Raw genomic sequence first — 16,357 nt, 5'->3', positions numbered from 1 at the left:
CATTCTCTGGGAGAATAAAAGAGAGGACAGCACTGGGCGCAGAGCAGATTGGCCTGGAGAAGGATAAGAGCTGGAGGAGATTCAGAGCCAGGATTCAAGAAGGAAGACTCTCTGCATTACATCAGACCTGACGGGGCTCTCTGCAGGAAGGGAAGTCACTTCTAAGGACAAGAGTTAACAGCAACTGCCTGGAGACAACGGTTCACTACAGGAAGAAGAATCTGTCTGAAAGATTTGAGTAGACACAGCAGATCTCTTCCCAGAGAGCGATCTGGCAGCTTCTGGAGACGGCAGCTCGTTACACAGAAGAAAACAATACAGTGGGAAAGTCAAGAGATCTCTCCAAGAAAATCAGAGATACCATCACATACCAGTAAACCTATGCTTAAGATTCTTCAGGTTAGGGTTCAACAATGTGTGAATTGAGAATTAGCAGAAGAGCCAGAGGGTTTTCAGAGACCATGAGCAACTAGAGAATAGATTAAAGAGAAACAAGGGAGTTTTCAAGGGGAAAAGATAGATACTTCTGGTGCACTGATTAGGCAAAAGCCTTTGACAGTATGGATCACAACAAAACGTGGCGAGTCCTCAAACAGATGGGAGAATCAGATCATCTTGTCTCCTGAGGAATCCTCAAGAGGGCCAAGAGGCAACAGCTAGAATTGAATGTGGAACAACCGATTGATTTAAGATTGGGAAAGGAGCCTTGCAAGGTTGCACACAGTCACCTTATTTATTTCACTTGTATGCAAAGTATTTTACGTGAAATTCCAGGATCTGGGACTCCAAAGCTGAAATTAAAGTTGCCAGGAGAAATATCAACAAAGCCAGTCTCAGATATGCAGATGGAACCATTCTGATGGCAGAGAGTGAAAAGAGATGGAGAAGGCTCTTGAGAGCTTGAAAAAGGGGAGTTTGAAAGCTGGCTTCCTGCTGGGGTATGAGAAGAGATACAGGGAAAGTATTAGACTTTTTAAGATTAAATTGTTTGCTTATGGTATATGCAAATGTTATTAATCATTACTGGTTGTTACTGGTAGTATTTTTCAAACTGTTATCATTACTAAGGTAGTTTGAAAGATTGTGACTAGCTTGTGCATGGTGGGGTGATTCTAAAGAACCAAACTGGGGAGTAGCAGGTAAAAAAGAGCAATTACCTCACAAAAATGGGACATGGAAGGAAGAACTAATAGAAAGGCTGGAGGTGAGGGTGGAAGGCTGGCAATGTTGGTGTTAATATCATCTGGCCTGAACAGGAAACAACATCCACATGTGGAGAGAGAGGTCTAGAAGTCTTCTGAACTTGGGACAGATGGATGGTACAGTGGATAGAGCAGCAGCCCTGGAGTCAGGAGGACCCAGCTTCAAATCCAGCCTAAGACACTTGACACATACTACCTGTGTGACCCTGAACATATCACTTAACACCAGTTGCTCGACCAAGGTTTAAAAAAAAAAACACCCAAAAAACACCTGAGGGGTAGGATGAGATTGGGGCTTTTTCAAGGGTATATGGAATAAAATCAGGAAAGTAGGGAGAAGAAAAGCAAAGTAAATTTAAAGGTTTGACTTAAAGAATAAGAGGGTAAGAAGCAAAGAGAAAGTAGAAGGGATAAGGCAAAAAGGAGACTTCAAAGAAAAACAGGGAATAATGAAAAGAGGGAGATTCAACTGGTAAACAGAACTTTGTTAAATCTATGAGAACACAAGTCATTTCCCCAATTGATAAATGAAGTGAATGGGCAGTTTTTCAAGGAAAAAAAATCAAAAGAATTTACAGTCATATGTTAAAAAAAAGTCTCTAGATCGCCACGGATTACATATGTAGACTAAAGTTACCTTGAAGTGCCATTTTACACCTACCATATTAGCTAAAATGATCTAAAGGGAGAGGGGACATGCTAAAGTCTTCCCTAGCTTATGAATTTTACTTACAGGGCAGCTACATGGACTGGGACATGGATGCACTGCTGGCAGAACTGTGAATGGATCCGACCATTCTGGAGAGCAATTTGGAAGTATCCTCAAAAAGTTTTCAAACCATACATACCATTTGATCCATCACTGTTTGTACTGGGATAATATCCCACAGATTTTAAATGAGGGAAAGGGACCCACATGTGCCAAAATGTTTGTGGAAGCCCTTTTTATAGTGGCAAGAACGTGGAAACTGAGGGGTTGCCCCTCAATTGCAGAATTGTTGAATAAGTTGTGGTACATGAATGTTTTGGGATATTATTGTTCTGTAAGAAATGACCGACAGGATTTCAGAGAGGCTTGGAGGGACCTACATGAACTGATGTTGAGTAAAATGAGCAGAACCAGAAACAAGAAGACTACATGATGATCACTTCTGATGGATGTGGTTTTCTTCAACAATGAGATGATTCAAACCGGTTCCAGTTGTTCAGTGATGTCATCTAAACCCACAGAGAGAGAACTGTGGGAATTGAGTGTGGACAACATAGCTTTCTCACTCTCTCTGTTGGTATTTGCTTGAATTTTTGTTTTCTTCTCAGTTTTTCTTTTTCTTCTTGATCTTTCTTGTGCAGGAAGACAACTGTATGAATATGTATTCATATATTGGATTCAATATGTATTTTAATATATTTAACATGTATTGGACTACCTGCAGCTAGGGGAGTGGGGGGAAGGAGGGGAAAATTTAGAACAAAAACTTTTACAAGGGTCAATGTTGAAAAAATTTACCCATGCATATGTTTGTAAATAAAAAAAGCTTTATTAAAAAAAATAAAACGATGAAAAAAATGTGGGAAAATATAACGCAACAACACAAAGCATTATTTGCAATTGCCCTTCGTGTACATGTATCATTTAATCCAGTGCATGTCATGAATCAACAGAAATATAAATCTATTTAATAGTAATTAGCTTTTAATTAGTTAGAATTGAAAAGAATGAATTTCTATCTCTAAGTGGGAGTTTATCCAATTTTTCTTCTATTTTTTGATTTCACACATGTGGGAAATCTTTGTATAATATTCTGTTACAAAATCAGATGACAGGTGATGTTGCAGTAGATAGACTGGTAGGCCTTAAGACATGAAGACCTGAGTTTTAATCTCAACTCGGAAACTTGATAGTCAATCCAAGGGTTCTCTTTTTATCTCAGTTTCTTTCTCTGTCTCTGTAAAATGGGTTCTTACAAGGAGAAAGCAAGGCAATATTGATTCAGTGAGGCACTATCGGGTCCAAGGTGGGTTTCCACCTAGTGGTTTGTGTTGTCAGTGCCACCAGTCTGTGATCTCCACAGGAGCAGGGGACACCCTTTGCAACTCTCTTTTGGTTCCTACATGCCAAGGCCTGGCATGTGTCAGGCTCATAAATGCTTCTTCACTTGAAGGAAGATCGGTGCTATAATATCAGCTCAAGTCTTCTGAGTCCAAATGTAGGGAATCTTCCCATTATACCATGCTGCCATGCAAGTAGGTGACTGGATGGAAAAGGAGGATCCGATATGGCTAAGAAGCTGTCTGCCATCCCTATTCATCTTTTATTTTTCCTTTGTCACCCTCCAAGTGGTGTTATAGTTAAGGAATGGAAGGCATCAGCACTAGCACATCATGTCCTAATGATCTGTACCCAAGTAATTTTCCTCCTTATTTTAATGCTTTTACTTTTCTTCATAGACCTGGCAAGAACCAATCGTCTTTTTTATAAAAAGCCCTTCTTGTATTGGTTATATTTATAAGGTTTCTCCCCTGTGTGGATTCTCTAACATATAATAAGAGTTCTCTTTCCTCCAAAAGCCTTTCCACATGGGTCATATTCATATGGTTTCTCTCCTGTATGAGTTCTCTGATGGCTACTAAGAGTTGCCTGTTGTGTAAAAGCCTTTCCACAATAGTTCAATTCATAAGGTTTCTCTCCAGTGTGAATTATCTGATGTCTCTTAAGACCTCTACTTTCTGTATAAGATTTTCCACATTGGTTACATTTATAAGGTTCCTCTCCAGTGTGGATTCTCTGATGTATAGTAAGAGCTCTCTTGTCTCTAAAATTCTTTCCACACTGGTTACATTTATAAGGTTTCTCTCCAGTATGGATTCTCTCATGTGCAGTAAAAGATACCTTATGTATAAAAGCTTTTCCACAGTCGTTACACTCATAAAATTCCCCTCCAGTGTGGATTCTCTGATGTGCAGTAAGAGCCCTCTTGTCTCTAAAAGCCTTTCCACATTGGTTACATTTATAAGGTTTCTCTCCAGTGTGGATTCTCTGATGATGTACAGTAAGATTTCCTTTACTACTAAAAATCTTTCCACATTGGTTACATTTATAAGGGTTCTCTGCTGTATGGATTATCTGATGTGTATTAAGAGCTCCCCTTCCTGTAAAAGCCTTTCCACATTGGTTACATTTATAAGGTTTCTCTCCAGTGTGGATTCTCTCATGTGCAGTAAGAGATACCTTATGTATAAAAGCCTTTCCACACTGATTACATTTATAAGGTTTCTCTCCAGTGTGGATTGTCTGATGTGCATCAAGAGATCCCTTTACTCTAAAAGCCTTTCCACACTGCTTACATTCATAAGGTTTCTCTCCAGTGTGGATTCTCTGATGTATAGTAAGAGCTCTCTTGCCTCTAAAATCTTTTCCACATTTGTTACATTCATAAGGTTTCTCTCCAGTGTGGATTCTCTGATGTGCAGTAAGATTTTCTTTAGTACTAAAAGTCTTTCTGCATTGGTTACATTCATAAGGTTTCTCTCCAGTGTGGATTCTCTGATGTGCAGTAAGACTTTGCTTATATGTAAAGGCCTTTCCACATTGGTTACATTTATAAGGTTCCTCTCCAGTGTGGAATCTCTGATGTACAGTAAGATTTTCTTTAGTACTAAAAGTCTTTCTGCATTGGTTACATCCATAAGGTTTCTCTCCAGTGTGGATTCTCTGATGTGCAGTAAAAGCTCTCTTGTCTCTAAAATCCTTTCCACACTGGTTACATACATAAGGTTTCTCTCCAGTGTGGATTCTCTGATGTACAGTAAGATTTTCTTTAGTACTAAAAATCTTTCTACATTGGTTACATTCATAAGGTTTCTCTCCAGTATGGAGTCTCTGATGTATTGTAAGCTTTCCTTTAGTACTAATAATCTTTCCACATTGGTTACATTTAAAGGGTTTCTTTGCTCTATGGATTATCTGATGTGCAATAAGAGCTCCCTTGTGTCTAAATGCCTTTCCACATTGGTTACATTCATAAGGTATCTCTCCAATGTGGATTCTCTGATGTGCAGTAAGAGCTCTCTTGTCTCTAAAACCCTTTCTACACTGGTTACATTCATAAGGTTTCTCTCCAGTGTGGATTCTCTGATGTACAGTAAGATTTCCTTTACAACTAAAAATCTTTCCACATTGGTTACATTTATAAGGTTCCTCTCCTGTGTGGATTCTCTGATGTGCAGTAAGAGTTCCCTTGTTTCTAAAAGCCTTTCCACATTGGTTGCATTTATAGGGTGTCTCTCCAGCGTGGAATCTCTGATGAGCAGTAAGAGATACCTGATGTTTAAAAGCCTTTCCACATTGGTTACATTCATGAGGTTTCTCTCCCGTGTGGAATCTCTGATGTGCAGTAACAGATACCTTATGTAGAAAAGCTTTTCCACATTGGTTACATTCATAAGGTTTCTTTCCAGTGTGGATCCACTGATGTCTAGTAAGAGTTTTCTTGTGTCTAAAAGCCTTTCCACATTGGTTACATTTATAAGGTTTCTCTCCAGTGTGGATTCTCTGATGTACGGTAAGATATTTACGACTAAAAATCTTTCCACACTGGTTACATTCATAAGGTTTTTCTGCTGCATGGATTTTATGATGAAGAGGAAAACTATTTGTATATTTGAAAGACTTTCCATATTGGTTACATTCAATACGTTTCTCTGTAATGTGGATTCTCTCACGTCCAGGAAGAGCCCACCTTTCTGTGAAAACTTTTCTACTTTGATTATACTCATAAGATTTCCCTCCACTGAAGATTTTCTCAAGTGTATGATATATATCTTTCCAAGAGAAGTGATCACGACCATCACTCATGAATCTTGGCTTGTGAGTTTCTACTACAGGCAAATTTTTCTCTTTAGTACTTTCCTTCATTTCAAGTCTGATTTTTCTTTCTGGAAAAAAAAAAACAACAACAACAAACAATAAAAGAAATGCAGACACTACACTCTCACACATCTCTATTTTATATCCTCTTCCTTCCATCACTAGAATGGAAACTCAGTAATTTTCAATTTCCCAAATAGCCATTAAATGTCCATAATGAGTCACTTAAAAATCATATTAGCTCACATCCTAAGGATAATTTGTATGCTCTCACTATAGCATTTGATAAATTATCCCCATTCTCATTTTCTCCCTTTTCCTTTCATTGTCTGTATTTTCTGGTGATCACTTTTAATTAATTTATTTTTTCTACATTATCTGAGGTCATATTCACAATATCAACACTTGCTTTTCGTAAGTTTTTTTCTTTTCTTTTTTTTTTTTTCTTTTTATCTAAGGCAGAAGTGATTTAATTATGATCTTTTCCTTTATTTTAGAGATAGACATTACTTATTTCTTTTAAAAATTATCATTGTCTTTCTCTCTAAAACATAGCATTGACTTCAGGATAACTCCATGAAGCCTCAGTCACCACAACTTTCATACCTCTGATGGCACCCACTCACCTGGAAAGCAACTCCTCAGACTTTCCTGGTCCAGCCTCCATTGTGATTTTCTTTGCTTAAAATAAGAGATCACATATTCACTGGGAATTAGAAGCCCTGGAGAAGGAAATCAGTTAGGGAAGAAGATGGAGAGGATTTTTAAATTAAATTTAATGAGGGAAAGGATGAAGATCCAGAACTGCCTCCATTTTAGCATTCACCCCGTTAGGTTCACCCATATTGGTCTATACTCATTCATTAGTGCTTGTCAAGCAAGGAAGTCCCAATAGGATGTGCCCCATTCTGCTGTTGTACAACTTGTTCTGAGAAAGAGTGAAATGCTCTTCCCCCACCTCTTCTCCTTTTAGGCTCCATTCTGGCAGAAACTTTTAATTTGGGTCAATAGAGTTACTGGGTCTGAGAAGTCTTGAGACTGATCAATAGGGACCTCAGTCTTGCCACCCTTCTTCATAGAAGGACATATAAATCCTGTAATATCCATCATCCATTGTCTAGAAATTATCTAAAAATTTAAGGGAGCCAGTAGTGCAGTGGAGATACAGTGTACCTGAGTTTAAACTCGCGCCTTGGACAGATACTAACTGTATACACCTTTGTACATCAATTAACCCTGTTTGCCTTAGTTTCCTCAGCTCTTAAATGGGGATAACAGTATCATTTCACAAGGAAGGTTAATATGACATAAACTGGCAAATTATGCTTTATTGTTCATTTACAAACAAGCATTTCTGTAACATGGCACAATAGAAATGATATTGGAACACGAAACTGAAAATCTACAATGTATAATTTGCCATTTCTTTCAAATAGACAAACAAATTGTCAAGTAGATTTTTTTCCTTGACTCTGACTATCCCCAATGGGCTAGAAATAGCTATCGTTACATAGAAACATGCATATATATATATATATTATATATAAATAAACATATAGATGTGTAAAATTCTGCTATACATATTTCTACCTATTAGTTCTTTATCTGGATGCAAATAGAATCTTTATTTCCTTCTTTATTTATAATGTGGGGACTGAGAATGGTCAAAATAGCTCATTTCCTGGAAGTTGTTCTTATATAATATTGTTGGGAATATATTTTAAAGAAAGCAGGTGGCACAATACTTGGCAATAGTAGTTGAAAAGAAAAGCTTATTCCCTTCCACCCTTTTCCCACCATTCATGATGGAATTTGAGGGCAATGGGAAAGCAGATGAAGGACAAACTTCCTATATTGGGAACATCTAGAACTTTGGGATATAAAGTGATGCTTATTAAAAAAAGAATATTCCAAATGCTAGAACCATCCCAAAGAGGAATGGTTTGTAAGGAAAACCTGCTTGAGCAATTTTCAGAGCTTTGCAAATGAATTCATGTCCATGTAGACGTTAGATAATATAACCCCTGAGATTAGCTCCATGTCTAAGACGTTTCTACACTGAATTGATCTCTGACTTGAACCTGCCTAAAATTGGTAAGAGGCAGCTTCAGGAGCAACAAAGGACACCCTCAGTTTCCTATCATACAATGCAAAATAGTTCAGGAGGAACCTGTCTCTTGGACAAAGGAGACCAGCATTTGCCTCATTCTGAGAACCCCCTTTTCACCCACTAGACCCTGGACCCAAGATATTCCCTTTGCTTGCAGATTCAGAGTTATCCAGGAAAATGTCCTCACCCAGGGAGAGCAGGTTCCAGGCATTCTCCAACATGACCTCCTTGTACAGCTCCTTCTGATCATTGTCCAAGAGGCCCCACTCCTCCTGGGTAAAGTCCACAGCCACATCCCTGAATGTCACCAACTCCTAAACCAACAAAAATCATGAGATGTAGAGCTGGAAGTTCCTTCAGAATTCAAGAATCCAACACCCTTCACTTTCCAGGAGGAAACTGAAGCCCAGAGAAGGGATTTGCTCAGAGGTCACACCATTCGTGAGTGTCAGAATCAGCTCCTGGAACCGTGGTCAGTAAGAGTCTTCTTGAATTTTAAGAAAAGCGGTTTGTAGGATCACTTGGAAAAAAAAAACCTGAGAAATGTTTTATGTGAAATCAGGAAGAAAGTTTGTGTTTAATCTGGGAGGTAGATGGATCTCTGGAGAACTAGAGGGCGATGGGAAATTTCTCACCAGAACTGATTCTAGTGATATATTCTAAAGAAAATTCTGCCAAGAGTTTGTGAGAAACTGGCAAGTACAGCATACTCTGGGTTAAAAAAAGTTGATGTGAACATTTAAAAGAGTATAGAATTAAAGAAAAGATATATATATATAAATTTATAAGAAGGTGGAATAAAGTCTTATCTCATGAAAAATAAGGATTCTGAAGAGATATTCCTGCAGATCTGGACTGCTCTATGTGGTAGGAGACACATTTCCAGTGAAGTCAAGTAGAATTACCTGTTGTTATATTGAAAGCCTGAGATCACTCTGAGTATGATGTTGTCATGGGCAGAACAGCCCACATTTTTAATTGAATTCATTTGTTTAAAGCATTTAATCCTTAATTATAATATTTAATTAAAGAAAAGCAAGAGTAATTAGAAAAGAGGCTTCCTTCATTAAAAACCAATTCATGGGGACAATGTTGCCAGATTGTTTATGAGAAACATGTTTTAAAGAGTTGCCTGCAAATCTACCATGTTGGAGGAGCAGCTAGGTGGCGCAGTGGATAGAGCACAAGCTCTGAATTCAGGAGGACCCGAGTTCAAATCTGCACTCAGACACTTAAGACTTCTTAGCTGTGAGGCCCTGGGCAAGTCACTTAACCCCAGCCTCAGAAAAAGAAAAAAAAAAAAAATCTACCATGTTGGGAGAACAAGAACCATGAAATTGAGTTAAAAACCAACAGAGTGACAAGATATTGAGACGGCCGCACATCCTTCTGCTTGGCAAGGCTTGTCTATATTTGCAGCCTGCTACATGGCCACCATGTGTTTGACCAATGCACTTGGATTCTGATGGTTTTCTACTTTTTTCCCTTTTCTGTTGATGTGATCTGTGGTGTGGGTTTGTCACCAAATGATGTCAGGCACCCAAAGTTGGGGTTCAGTCATGTGAAGAATTCACTCTGGCCACACTCTCTGACAAAAGGTACATGTATTCAGGGGAACAGGATACAGGCAAAATGAAGGGACACAATAGACACTAGGAATGGTCAAAATGAAATAGATTTGGGAGAGTATGTGAAAGAGAAGCTCCTCAGAGGAAGTCAATTATTTAGTTGAAAGGGAGAACCCGGAAATCTCAAATTTCCTAGGGGAAATAAAGCAATAATTTCAAGGTTCCCTGACCCTTGAATGCTGCTGTTCTAACAATCTCTCAAGGAGTCAGGAGTTCAAGCACAAGAGAAGAGAAATATCAAAAAAGTCATCCAGGATAAGGTAACCCTAGGGACTCAAAATAAAAGGACAAATTATATTCAAGGGGATCAAAGTGGAGTAAAGGTGGGAGGGGCTCTGTTAAGTCTTGAGGATCTTCAGGAGAAACTAGAAAGCAAGAAAGAGGAATAAGCTCAGGTGATGGAGAGAAAGGGGGGCTGGGAAATGTAATCTTAGGTCCACAATTAGACATTTCTGCAAAGGAGGAGGAAGGAAAAATACACACAACATAGAGAGGAAGAGAGAAATACATTTTACTCACCAGTGAAGGGGGGAAGAAGAAAACAGGGAGGGCAACTAGAGGGAAGATGGACTAAGGGAGGGATTAGTCCTAAAACCACAAACTCAAAGGATGTAAAGGAATATGCTCCGATCTTCTGGAGGTGGCCGGGATCTGGGGGATTCGAGTGAATGAGGAGATTCCATAAAGGGCCTGGAAAACTACTGCCCTGAACCCAGATGAGAAAAAGCCAGGCCAAGGTTCCAGAGGAACGGGGAGGAGAAACATGCTGCCTGCCACTTAAGGTGGAGCACTGGTCGGCCGGGGAGCGTTCTGGAGGGTTTAGTCGCTGCGTTCCGTTGCATTTCTCAGATTCGTGGTATGTTGCATGTAACGGAGCTTGTTTGGCTTGTGTTCTCAATGCCGGGGAGCAGCCACGTAAGGAAACGGGGATACAAAGGTGCGTGTGCGGGTGCGGGTGTATCCACAGCACGCGCCCACTTGTATGTATGAAAATTCTGATCAGTGCCATGGCCGGGAGTTCCCGAGAGCTCAGGCTCCCGCTGCCTTCCTCCTGCCGGAGCTGATGGTGCAGATGTTGCTCACGCTCCCGAGGAGCCCATGGGCCAGTCTGAAACAGAGCAGAGGAGGGCCGTTCCCCCAGGATAACACTTACTTCCTCCTTTGTAAAGAAGGGATCCACAGGGAAAGCGCCGCCAGCTTCCCACTCCATCCTCGGTGTCCCTGGAAGGGGTGGTGCGTGCTGCTGGTGCTCCCGTCATGGAGGGCCGGCACTCAGCGGAGGGAGGGGTCCGAGGCCCCCAGGCACACTCCCTCTGGCTCCAGGCTCCCTAGGGAGGTAGCAGAGTCCAAAGTGACTCCATTTTGTAGGTTCCTCATCTGGTCCCGGGCCTTGACCTCAGACACCGCTCCCCCCTCTCCCCCCTCTCCCTGCCCTCCTCAGAAAGCCCAGAGGTACAAGGGGCTTGGGATCATCGGGAGCCAGCCCAGGAGCCCGGGCCCGGGGACGGGGGCGCCCGAGAGAGCGCGGGTCGCGGTGCGGACGGAGGGGCCCGCGGGGAGGAAGCCGGGGCTCACGGATCCCTACGGAGGGTCGGCTCTGAAGGAGGACGGCGAACCTGGAAGCCAGAGGCGGGGGCGGGGACGCGGGACGCCGGGCCTGAGACCGCCGTCCGCCCTCCCGGATTCCTGCGATTCCTGCGGACACAGCGGGAAGTCCTGGCGGGAGACCCGGGCAGGGCGGGCCCGGAGCGGTGCAGGGGAGGGGAGCCCGGAAGAGGGGGAGCGGGAGGGGGAGGAGCTCTTCCAGAGGACGCTCCGGAGAGAGGGATGCTCCCGCAGGACGCTCACCACGTGGTCAGGAGGAGGAGAGCCAGCGGCCCGGGCAGAGAACAGGAGCCGGGAAACCCGGGGGCGCGGGCTCGGACCCACCTGGGAGCTGCGCGCGCGGGGCCCGCTCCGGATCGGAGCTGAGGGGACGGAGTGCAGCCCAGAGACTTCCCGCTTCCTCCAACCCGGTCCGGGAGGGGCTGGCTAGTCTCGGAAGCTCCTCCCTGCCCATCCCCCAGGAGACCCTTTCATCCAATCACATCCAGGGGCAGGGTTTAAGGCTTCGCGCCGCCTCTCCCACGTGATCCCTGCCCCGCCCCTCTCCGCCTTCACCCTCCTCCCTCCCAACGGGCACGGAAACTCCTCCCAGGCCTCCAAACCCCGCCCCAGGCTCACGCTGCACCGGGGTCGTCACTTCCCAGGCTGGTCCTCCTGGAGAGCTCCTCCTTCCCTCCCAGACTCGGCCCCTCCTCCTGAGCAGCAAGGCTGACCTGCTAACAGAAGGGGGCGCGAGAAGAGCGTTGTCCCATTCTGAGTGAGAGAGACCCCTCAGTCCCCTCGTGCTGGGGACCGACGGGTGTTTTAAAGAATAATTATATGTAAAATGTCGGTAATAATATACATTATCTGATAGACTGTCCCCTGAATGAGGAAAAGTTGGAGTGGCAGCTCTGCCCTGGCGCCCCTTTAGTCTCAGCAGGGCCTGGCCGGGATTCCCGAGCGGGGGGAGGGGATGCAGCCTCCGGGCCGGTGACCCGATGACAGGAGAAGTCAGGTGACTCGCGGAGCTCCCTCCCGAGACTAGGAGGTTTAATTTTCTTTCCCAGCCCTGCTGAGGGCCGCACGGGAGTGAAGGACTCCACAATAGCAACGACAAATGCCCTGGGAGCTCCCAGCCTGCTTCAGGCGAGACTCGGCCCTGCGGGGGGCGCCACAGGGCCCGGAGCCCCCTCTGCAGTCAGAACTTCAGAGGTTTGACCCCTGCCTCGGACACTCAGCCCGCTGTCAGCCTGGCCAAGTCCCTCGGGCCGGGTGCCTGTTTCCTCACCTGTAAAAGGAGCTGCAGAAGGAGCCGCACACCAGGCTTTGTCCCCCAGAAAGGCGCGGACCACAGAGCCCACGAAGCTGCTGCGACGGCCTGAAGCCCCCGGTGGGCGTGGACGCCGATGGCTGTCACGCCGTCCCACGGGGTCACGGCCCCGCTCCGTGAGACATCCTTCCCCTGAGGAGCCTCGTTCTGCGTCTTCCGCATCTGCCTCTCGCTCAGTTCCGGGAGTTTAGGCATCGCACCGGGCTCTACATCTGATCCCCCTTTAGTAAAGCCTCTTCAGAAAAGGGGGGCCAAGCCAGAGCTGCGCACGCGCCAGCCCGGACGGTAGTTCTTCTTTTAGGGTGACCGCTGTCTGCCTCGGGGATGTCCGCTGTAGCCTCAGAGTCGAGATGTTTCACCATGGAAAGCAGCTAATAAAACGTTTTCTGCCTGAATAAATTCGGCCAGGAACCTGCTGCATTAGTTGCACAGAAAGAGCTGCTTATTTAGGAAGGACGCGCAAGTTTGCTAATTCAGCAAAGACCTAGGTTCACAGGCCCCATATGCTGCTGCCTCTCCCAAGCGCCAGTCACCTCGGGAAGGCTAAGGGCGCTCATCTGAACTGTGAGCCCAATGGGAAGCTGAGCACCCGGCAGCAAGTGGCTTTCAGGGTTACCTTCAGGCTCCTCTTTGGCGTCTCAGGTCCACAGGATCAAGGATTTAGAACCGGAGCACACCTTCGTGCCCACCCAAATGCAATGAGAGCCACTTAGTTGCACTTACTCCCCCCAAGCCAGAGAGGCACAGAGCCAGGATTTCTGCCCATGTCCTCTGACTCAAAATCTAGCGACCTTTCCATGCCACCACACGGCCTTTCCTATAGGCCTCTAGGTAGAAAAGCAGGATCCCACAGGCCTGAGAAGCTAGGTGCTATCCCTAGTACCTTTTCTTGTCCCTCCTTCCTGCTCCCATTAAGGCTGTGACAAGTATAGAGGGCAGCAGCGATACCACTCTTTTGCCTAATTCATTTTCCTCCTCATTTTAATGATTTTTTTAAAAGCTTCTTATCTTTCAAGTCCCATGCTTGGACAATTCTTGCAAAACTTTGTGTTTCAATTTCCCCTACATGGCCTGCAGTCCAATATGTGTTAAACATGGTAGAAATATGTTAAATCCACTATATGCAAATATATATTTACACAATGATCATGCCACGGAAGAAACATCAAATCAAACCAGTAAAAAACAAAAAAGAGAGAGAGAAGCAAAAGAAAATGCAAACAAAGCACAACAAAAAGTATAAAAATGCTATGTTGTGACCCACAGCGGATCTCTTACATCACTGAAGAATTGCAACTGGTTTGAATCATGTGATGTTGAAGAGAGCCACGTTCCTCAGAATTGATCACTGTATAGTCCTGTTATTGCTGTGTAGGGCGATCTCTTGGTTCTGCTCATTTCACTCAGAATCAGCCAATGTAAGTCTCCCCAGGCCTCTCTGACATCGTCCTGTTGGTCATTTCTTACAGAACAGTAATAACGTACAACATTCATATGCCATAACTTACTCAGCCATTCTCCCCCTGAAGGGCATCCATTCAGTTTCCAGTTTCTTGCCACTACAAATGGGGCTGTCACCAACATTTTTGCACATGTAGGTCTCTTTCCCTCCTTTAAGATCACTTTGGGATATAAGCCCAGTAAGGTACACTCATTTCTAAAATATACAGAGAATTGACTCACATTTATAAGAATTCAAGCCATTCTCCATTTGATAAATGGTCAAATGATACCAACAGACAATTTTCAGATGAAGAAATTGGAACCAAATCACTATTGATCAGAGAAATGCAAATTTAGACAACTCTGAGATACTGTTACACAGCTCTCAGATTGGCCAAGGGAAAGGAAAAGATAATGACGAATGTTGGAGGAAATGTGGGAAAATTGGGACACTGATACGTTGTTGCTGGACCTGTAAATGAATCCAAAGATTCTGGAGAGCAATTTGGAACTATGATCAAAAAGTTATCAAGCTGTGCATACCCTCTGACCCAGCTGTGCTACTACTGGGCTTATATCTCAGAGAAATCTTAAAGGAGGGAAAGGGACCCACATGGGCAGTTTTTTATTTTCAAGACATATGCAAGGATAATTTTTCAGAATTAATCCTTGCAAATCCTTGAGTTGCAAATTGTCCCTTCCTTCCCTCACCCCTTCCCCTGGATGCCAAGTAATCCAATATATGGTAAACATGTTAAAATATGCATTAAATCAAATATATGTGTACATATTTCTACAATGACTGTGCTGCAGAAGACAAATCATCTCAAAATGGAAAAAAAAAGAATGAGAAAGAAAACAAAATGCAAGCAAACAACAGTAAAGAAGAGTGAAAATGCTATGCTGTGCTCCACACTGAGTTCTTACAGTCCTCTCTCTGGGTGTAGATGGCTTTCTTCATCACAAGATCATTGGAACTGGCCTCAATCATCTTCTTGTTGAAAAGAGACACTTCTATCAGAATTGATCAAGATTTTAGGAGGAATAGATGTTGGATTTTGTCAAATGCTTTTTCTGCATCTCTTGAGATGATTATATGATTTTTGTTTCCCGATGAACTCTTGTCAGAACGTCTCCAGCCAGCTTCAGTCTCTAGCTCCCTCTGAATCCAAAGCCTCCAGCCAGCATGAAGGTGGACGTGGGAATGAAATCTTCACTCTGCCTCCAAGAGTGTGGGACTGTGGGTTTCCCAGAATTCAATCCTAGTTGTGACTCTCCCCTAAATCCATGAGTAGTCTTGTTGTTGCTATGTATAAAGATCTTGAGATTCTGCTTATTTCACTCAGCAATAATTCCTGTCAGTCTCTCCAGGCCTCTCTGAAATCATCCTGCTGTTGTTTCTTACAGAAGAATAATATTCGATCACATTCATATAGCATAAATTATTCAGCCATTCCCCAACTGATGGCAGCCACTCAGTTTCCAGTTTCTTGCAATATGAAAAGGGCTGCCACAAACATTTTTGCATTTCTGGGTCCCTTGCCCTCTTTTAAGATCTCTTTACGATATAAGCCCAGTCAAAACATTGCTGGATCAAAAGGTATGCACAGTTTGAGAGTGCTTTGGGCATAGCTCCAAATTGCTCTCCAGAATGATTGAATCAGTTCTCAACTCCACCAAAAATGTATTAGTGCCCCAGTTTTTCCACTTCCCCATCCACCATTTGTCATTTTGTTTTCCTGTCGTCTCAATCTGAGAGATGTGCAGTGATACCTAAGAGTTGTCTTAATTGCTATTTCTCTGATCAATAGGTGATTTAGAGCAGTGAACTGTCCCCCTATTTACAAAGTTTGAGGACCACTGGTTTAGAATATCTTTATATATGACTAGAAATGTTTTTAATTTCTTTATTTGAAAGTTGCCTGTTTGGGGCAGCTAGGTGGCACAGTGGACAGAGCACCAACCCTGAAGTAAGGAAGACCTGACTTCAAATCTGGTCTCAGACACTTAACAATTCCTAGCTGTGTGTCCCTGGGTAAATCACTTAACTCCAATGATGAAGGAAGGAAGGAAGGAAGGAAGGAAGGAAGGAAGGAAGGAAGGAAGGAAGAGAGGGAGGAAGCTAGGGAGGGAGGGAGGAAGGAAGGGAGGGAGGGAAGAAGGAAGGAAGGAAGGAAGGAAGGAAGGAAG

General features: G+C 43.4%; 1 protein-coding gene across 11 annotated transcripts; it reads right to left on the bottom strand.

The window, feature by feature from the left end:
- Positions 1-309: 309 nt before the first annotated feature.
- Positions 310-12,944, bottom strand: LOC141544494 (zinc finger protein 439-like). 11 transcript variants are annotated; one of them, XM_074270750.1, is made up of 6 exons: positions 12,683-12,931; positions 12,031-12,128; positions 10,961-11,135; positions 8,367-8,493; positions 6,696-6,791; positions 1,705-6,137 (listed from the first exon to the last, which is right to left on the bottom strand). In XM_074270750.1, the coding sequence occupies exons 3-6, from the start codon at positions 11,015-11,017 to the stop codon at positions 3,736-3,738; spliced, it is 2,682 nt and encodes an 893-aa protein (XP_074126851.1). In that variant the 5' UTR covers positions 11,018-11,135; positions 12,031-12,128; positions 12,683-12,931; the 3' UTR covers positions 1,705-3,735. The 11 variants fall into 11 exon arrangements, with proteins under 11 accessions (XP_074126854.1, XP_074126851.1, XP_074126852.1 ...); XM_074270751.1 differs by having other exon boundaries at positions 12,031-12,125; XM_074270747.1 differs by lacking the exons at positions 12,031-12,128; positions 12,683-12,931 and adding exons at positions 11,393-11,493; positions 11,656-11,807.
- Positions 12,945-16,357: the final 3,413 nt, after the last annotated feature.

The sequence above is a fragment of the Sminthopsis crassicaudata genome, chromosome 5 (genome assembly GCF_048593235.1).
Source record: "Sminthopsis crassicaudata isolate SCR6 chromosome 5, ASM4859323v1, whole genome shotgun sequence".
Classification (NCBI taxonomy): Eukaryota; Metazoa; Chordata; class Mammalia; order Dasyuromorphia; family Dasyuridae; genus Sminthopsis; species Sminthopsis crassicaudata.
This window is presented reverse-complemented; position numbering and strand designations above follow the sequence as displayed.

What these genes read in the sequence shown, in the direction of transcription:
- LOC141544494 (XM_074270749.1), bottom strand. Translation starts at nt 11,017, where the DNA reads ATGGAGTGGGAAGCTGGCGGCGCTTTCCCTGTGGATCCCTTCTTTACA. An exon ending in CCTTCTTTACAAAGGAGGAA is followed by an intron (nt 8,494 to 10,960) that starts GTAAGTGTTATC and finishes TTGTTGGTTTAG; the next exon opens with GAGTTGGTGACATTCAGGGA. An exon ending in CTGGAACCTGCTCTCCCTGG is followed by an intron (nt 6,792 to 8,366) that starts GTGAGGACATTT and finishes TTCCTTCTCCAG; the next exon opens with GGCTTCTAATTCCCAGTGAA.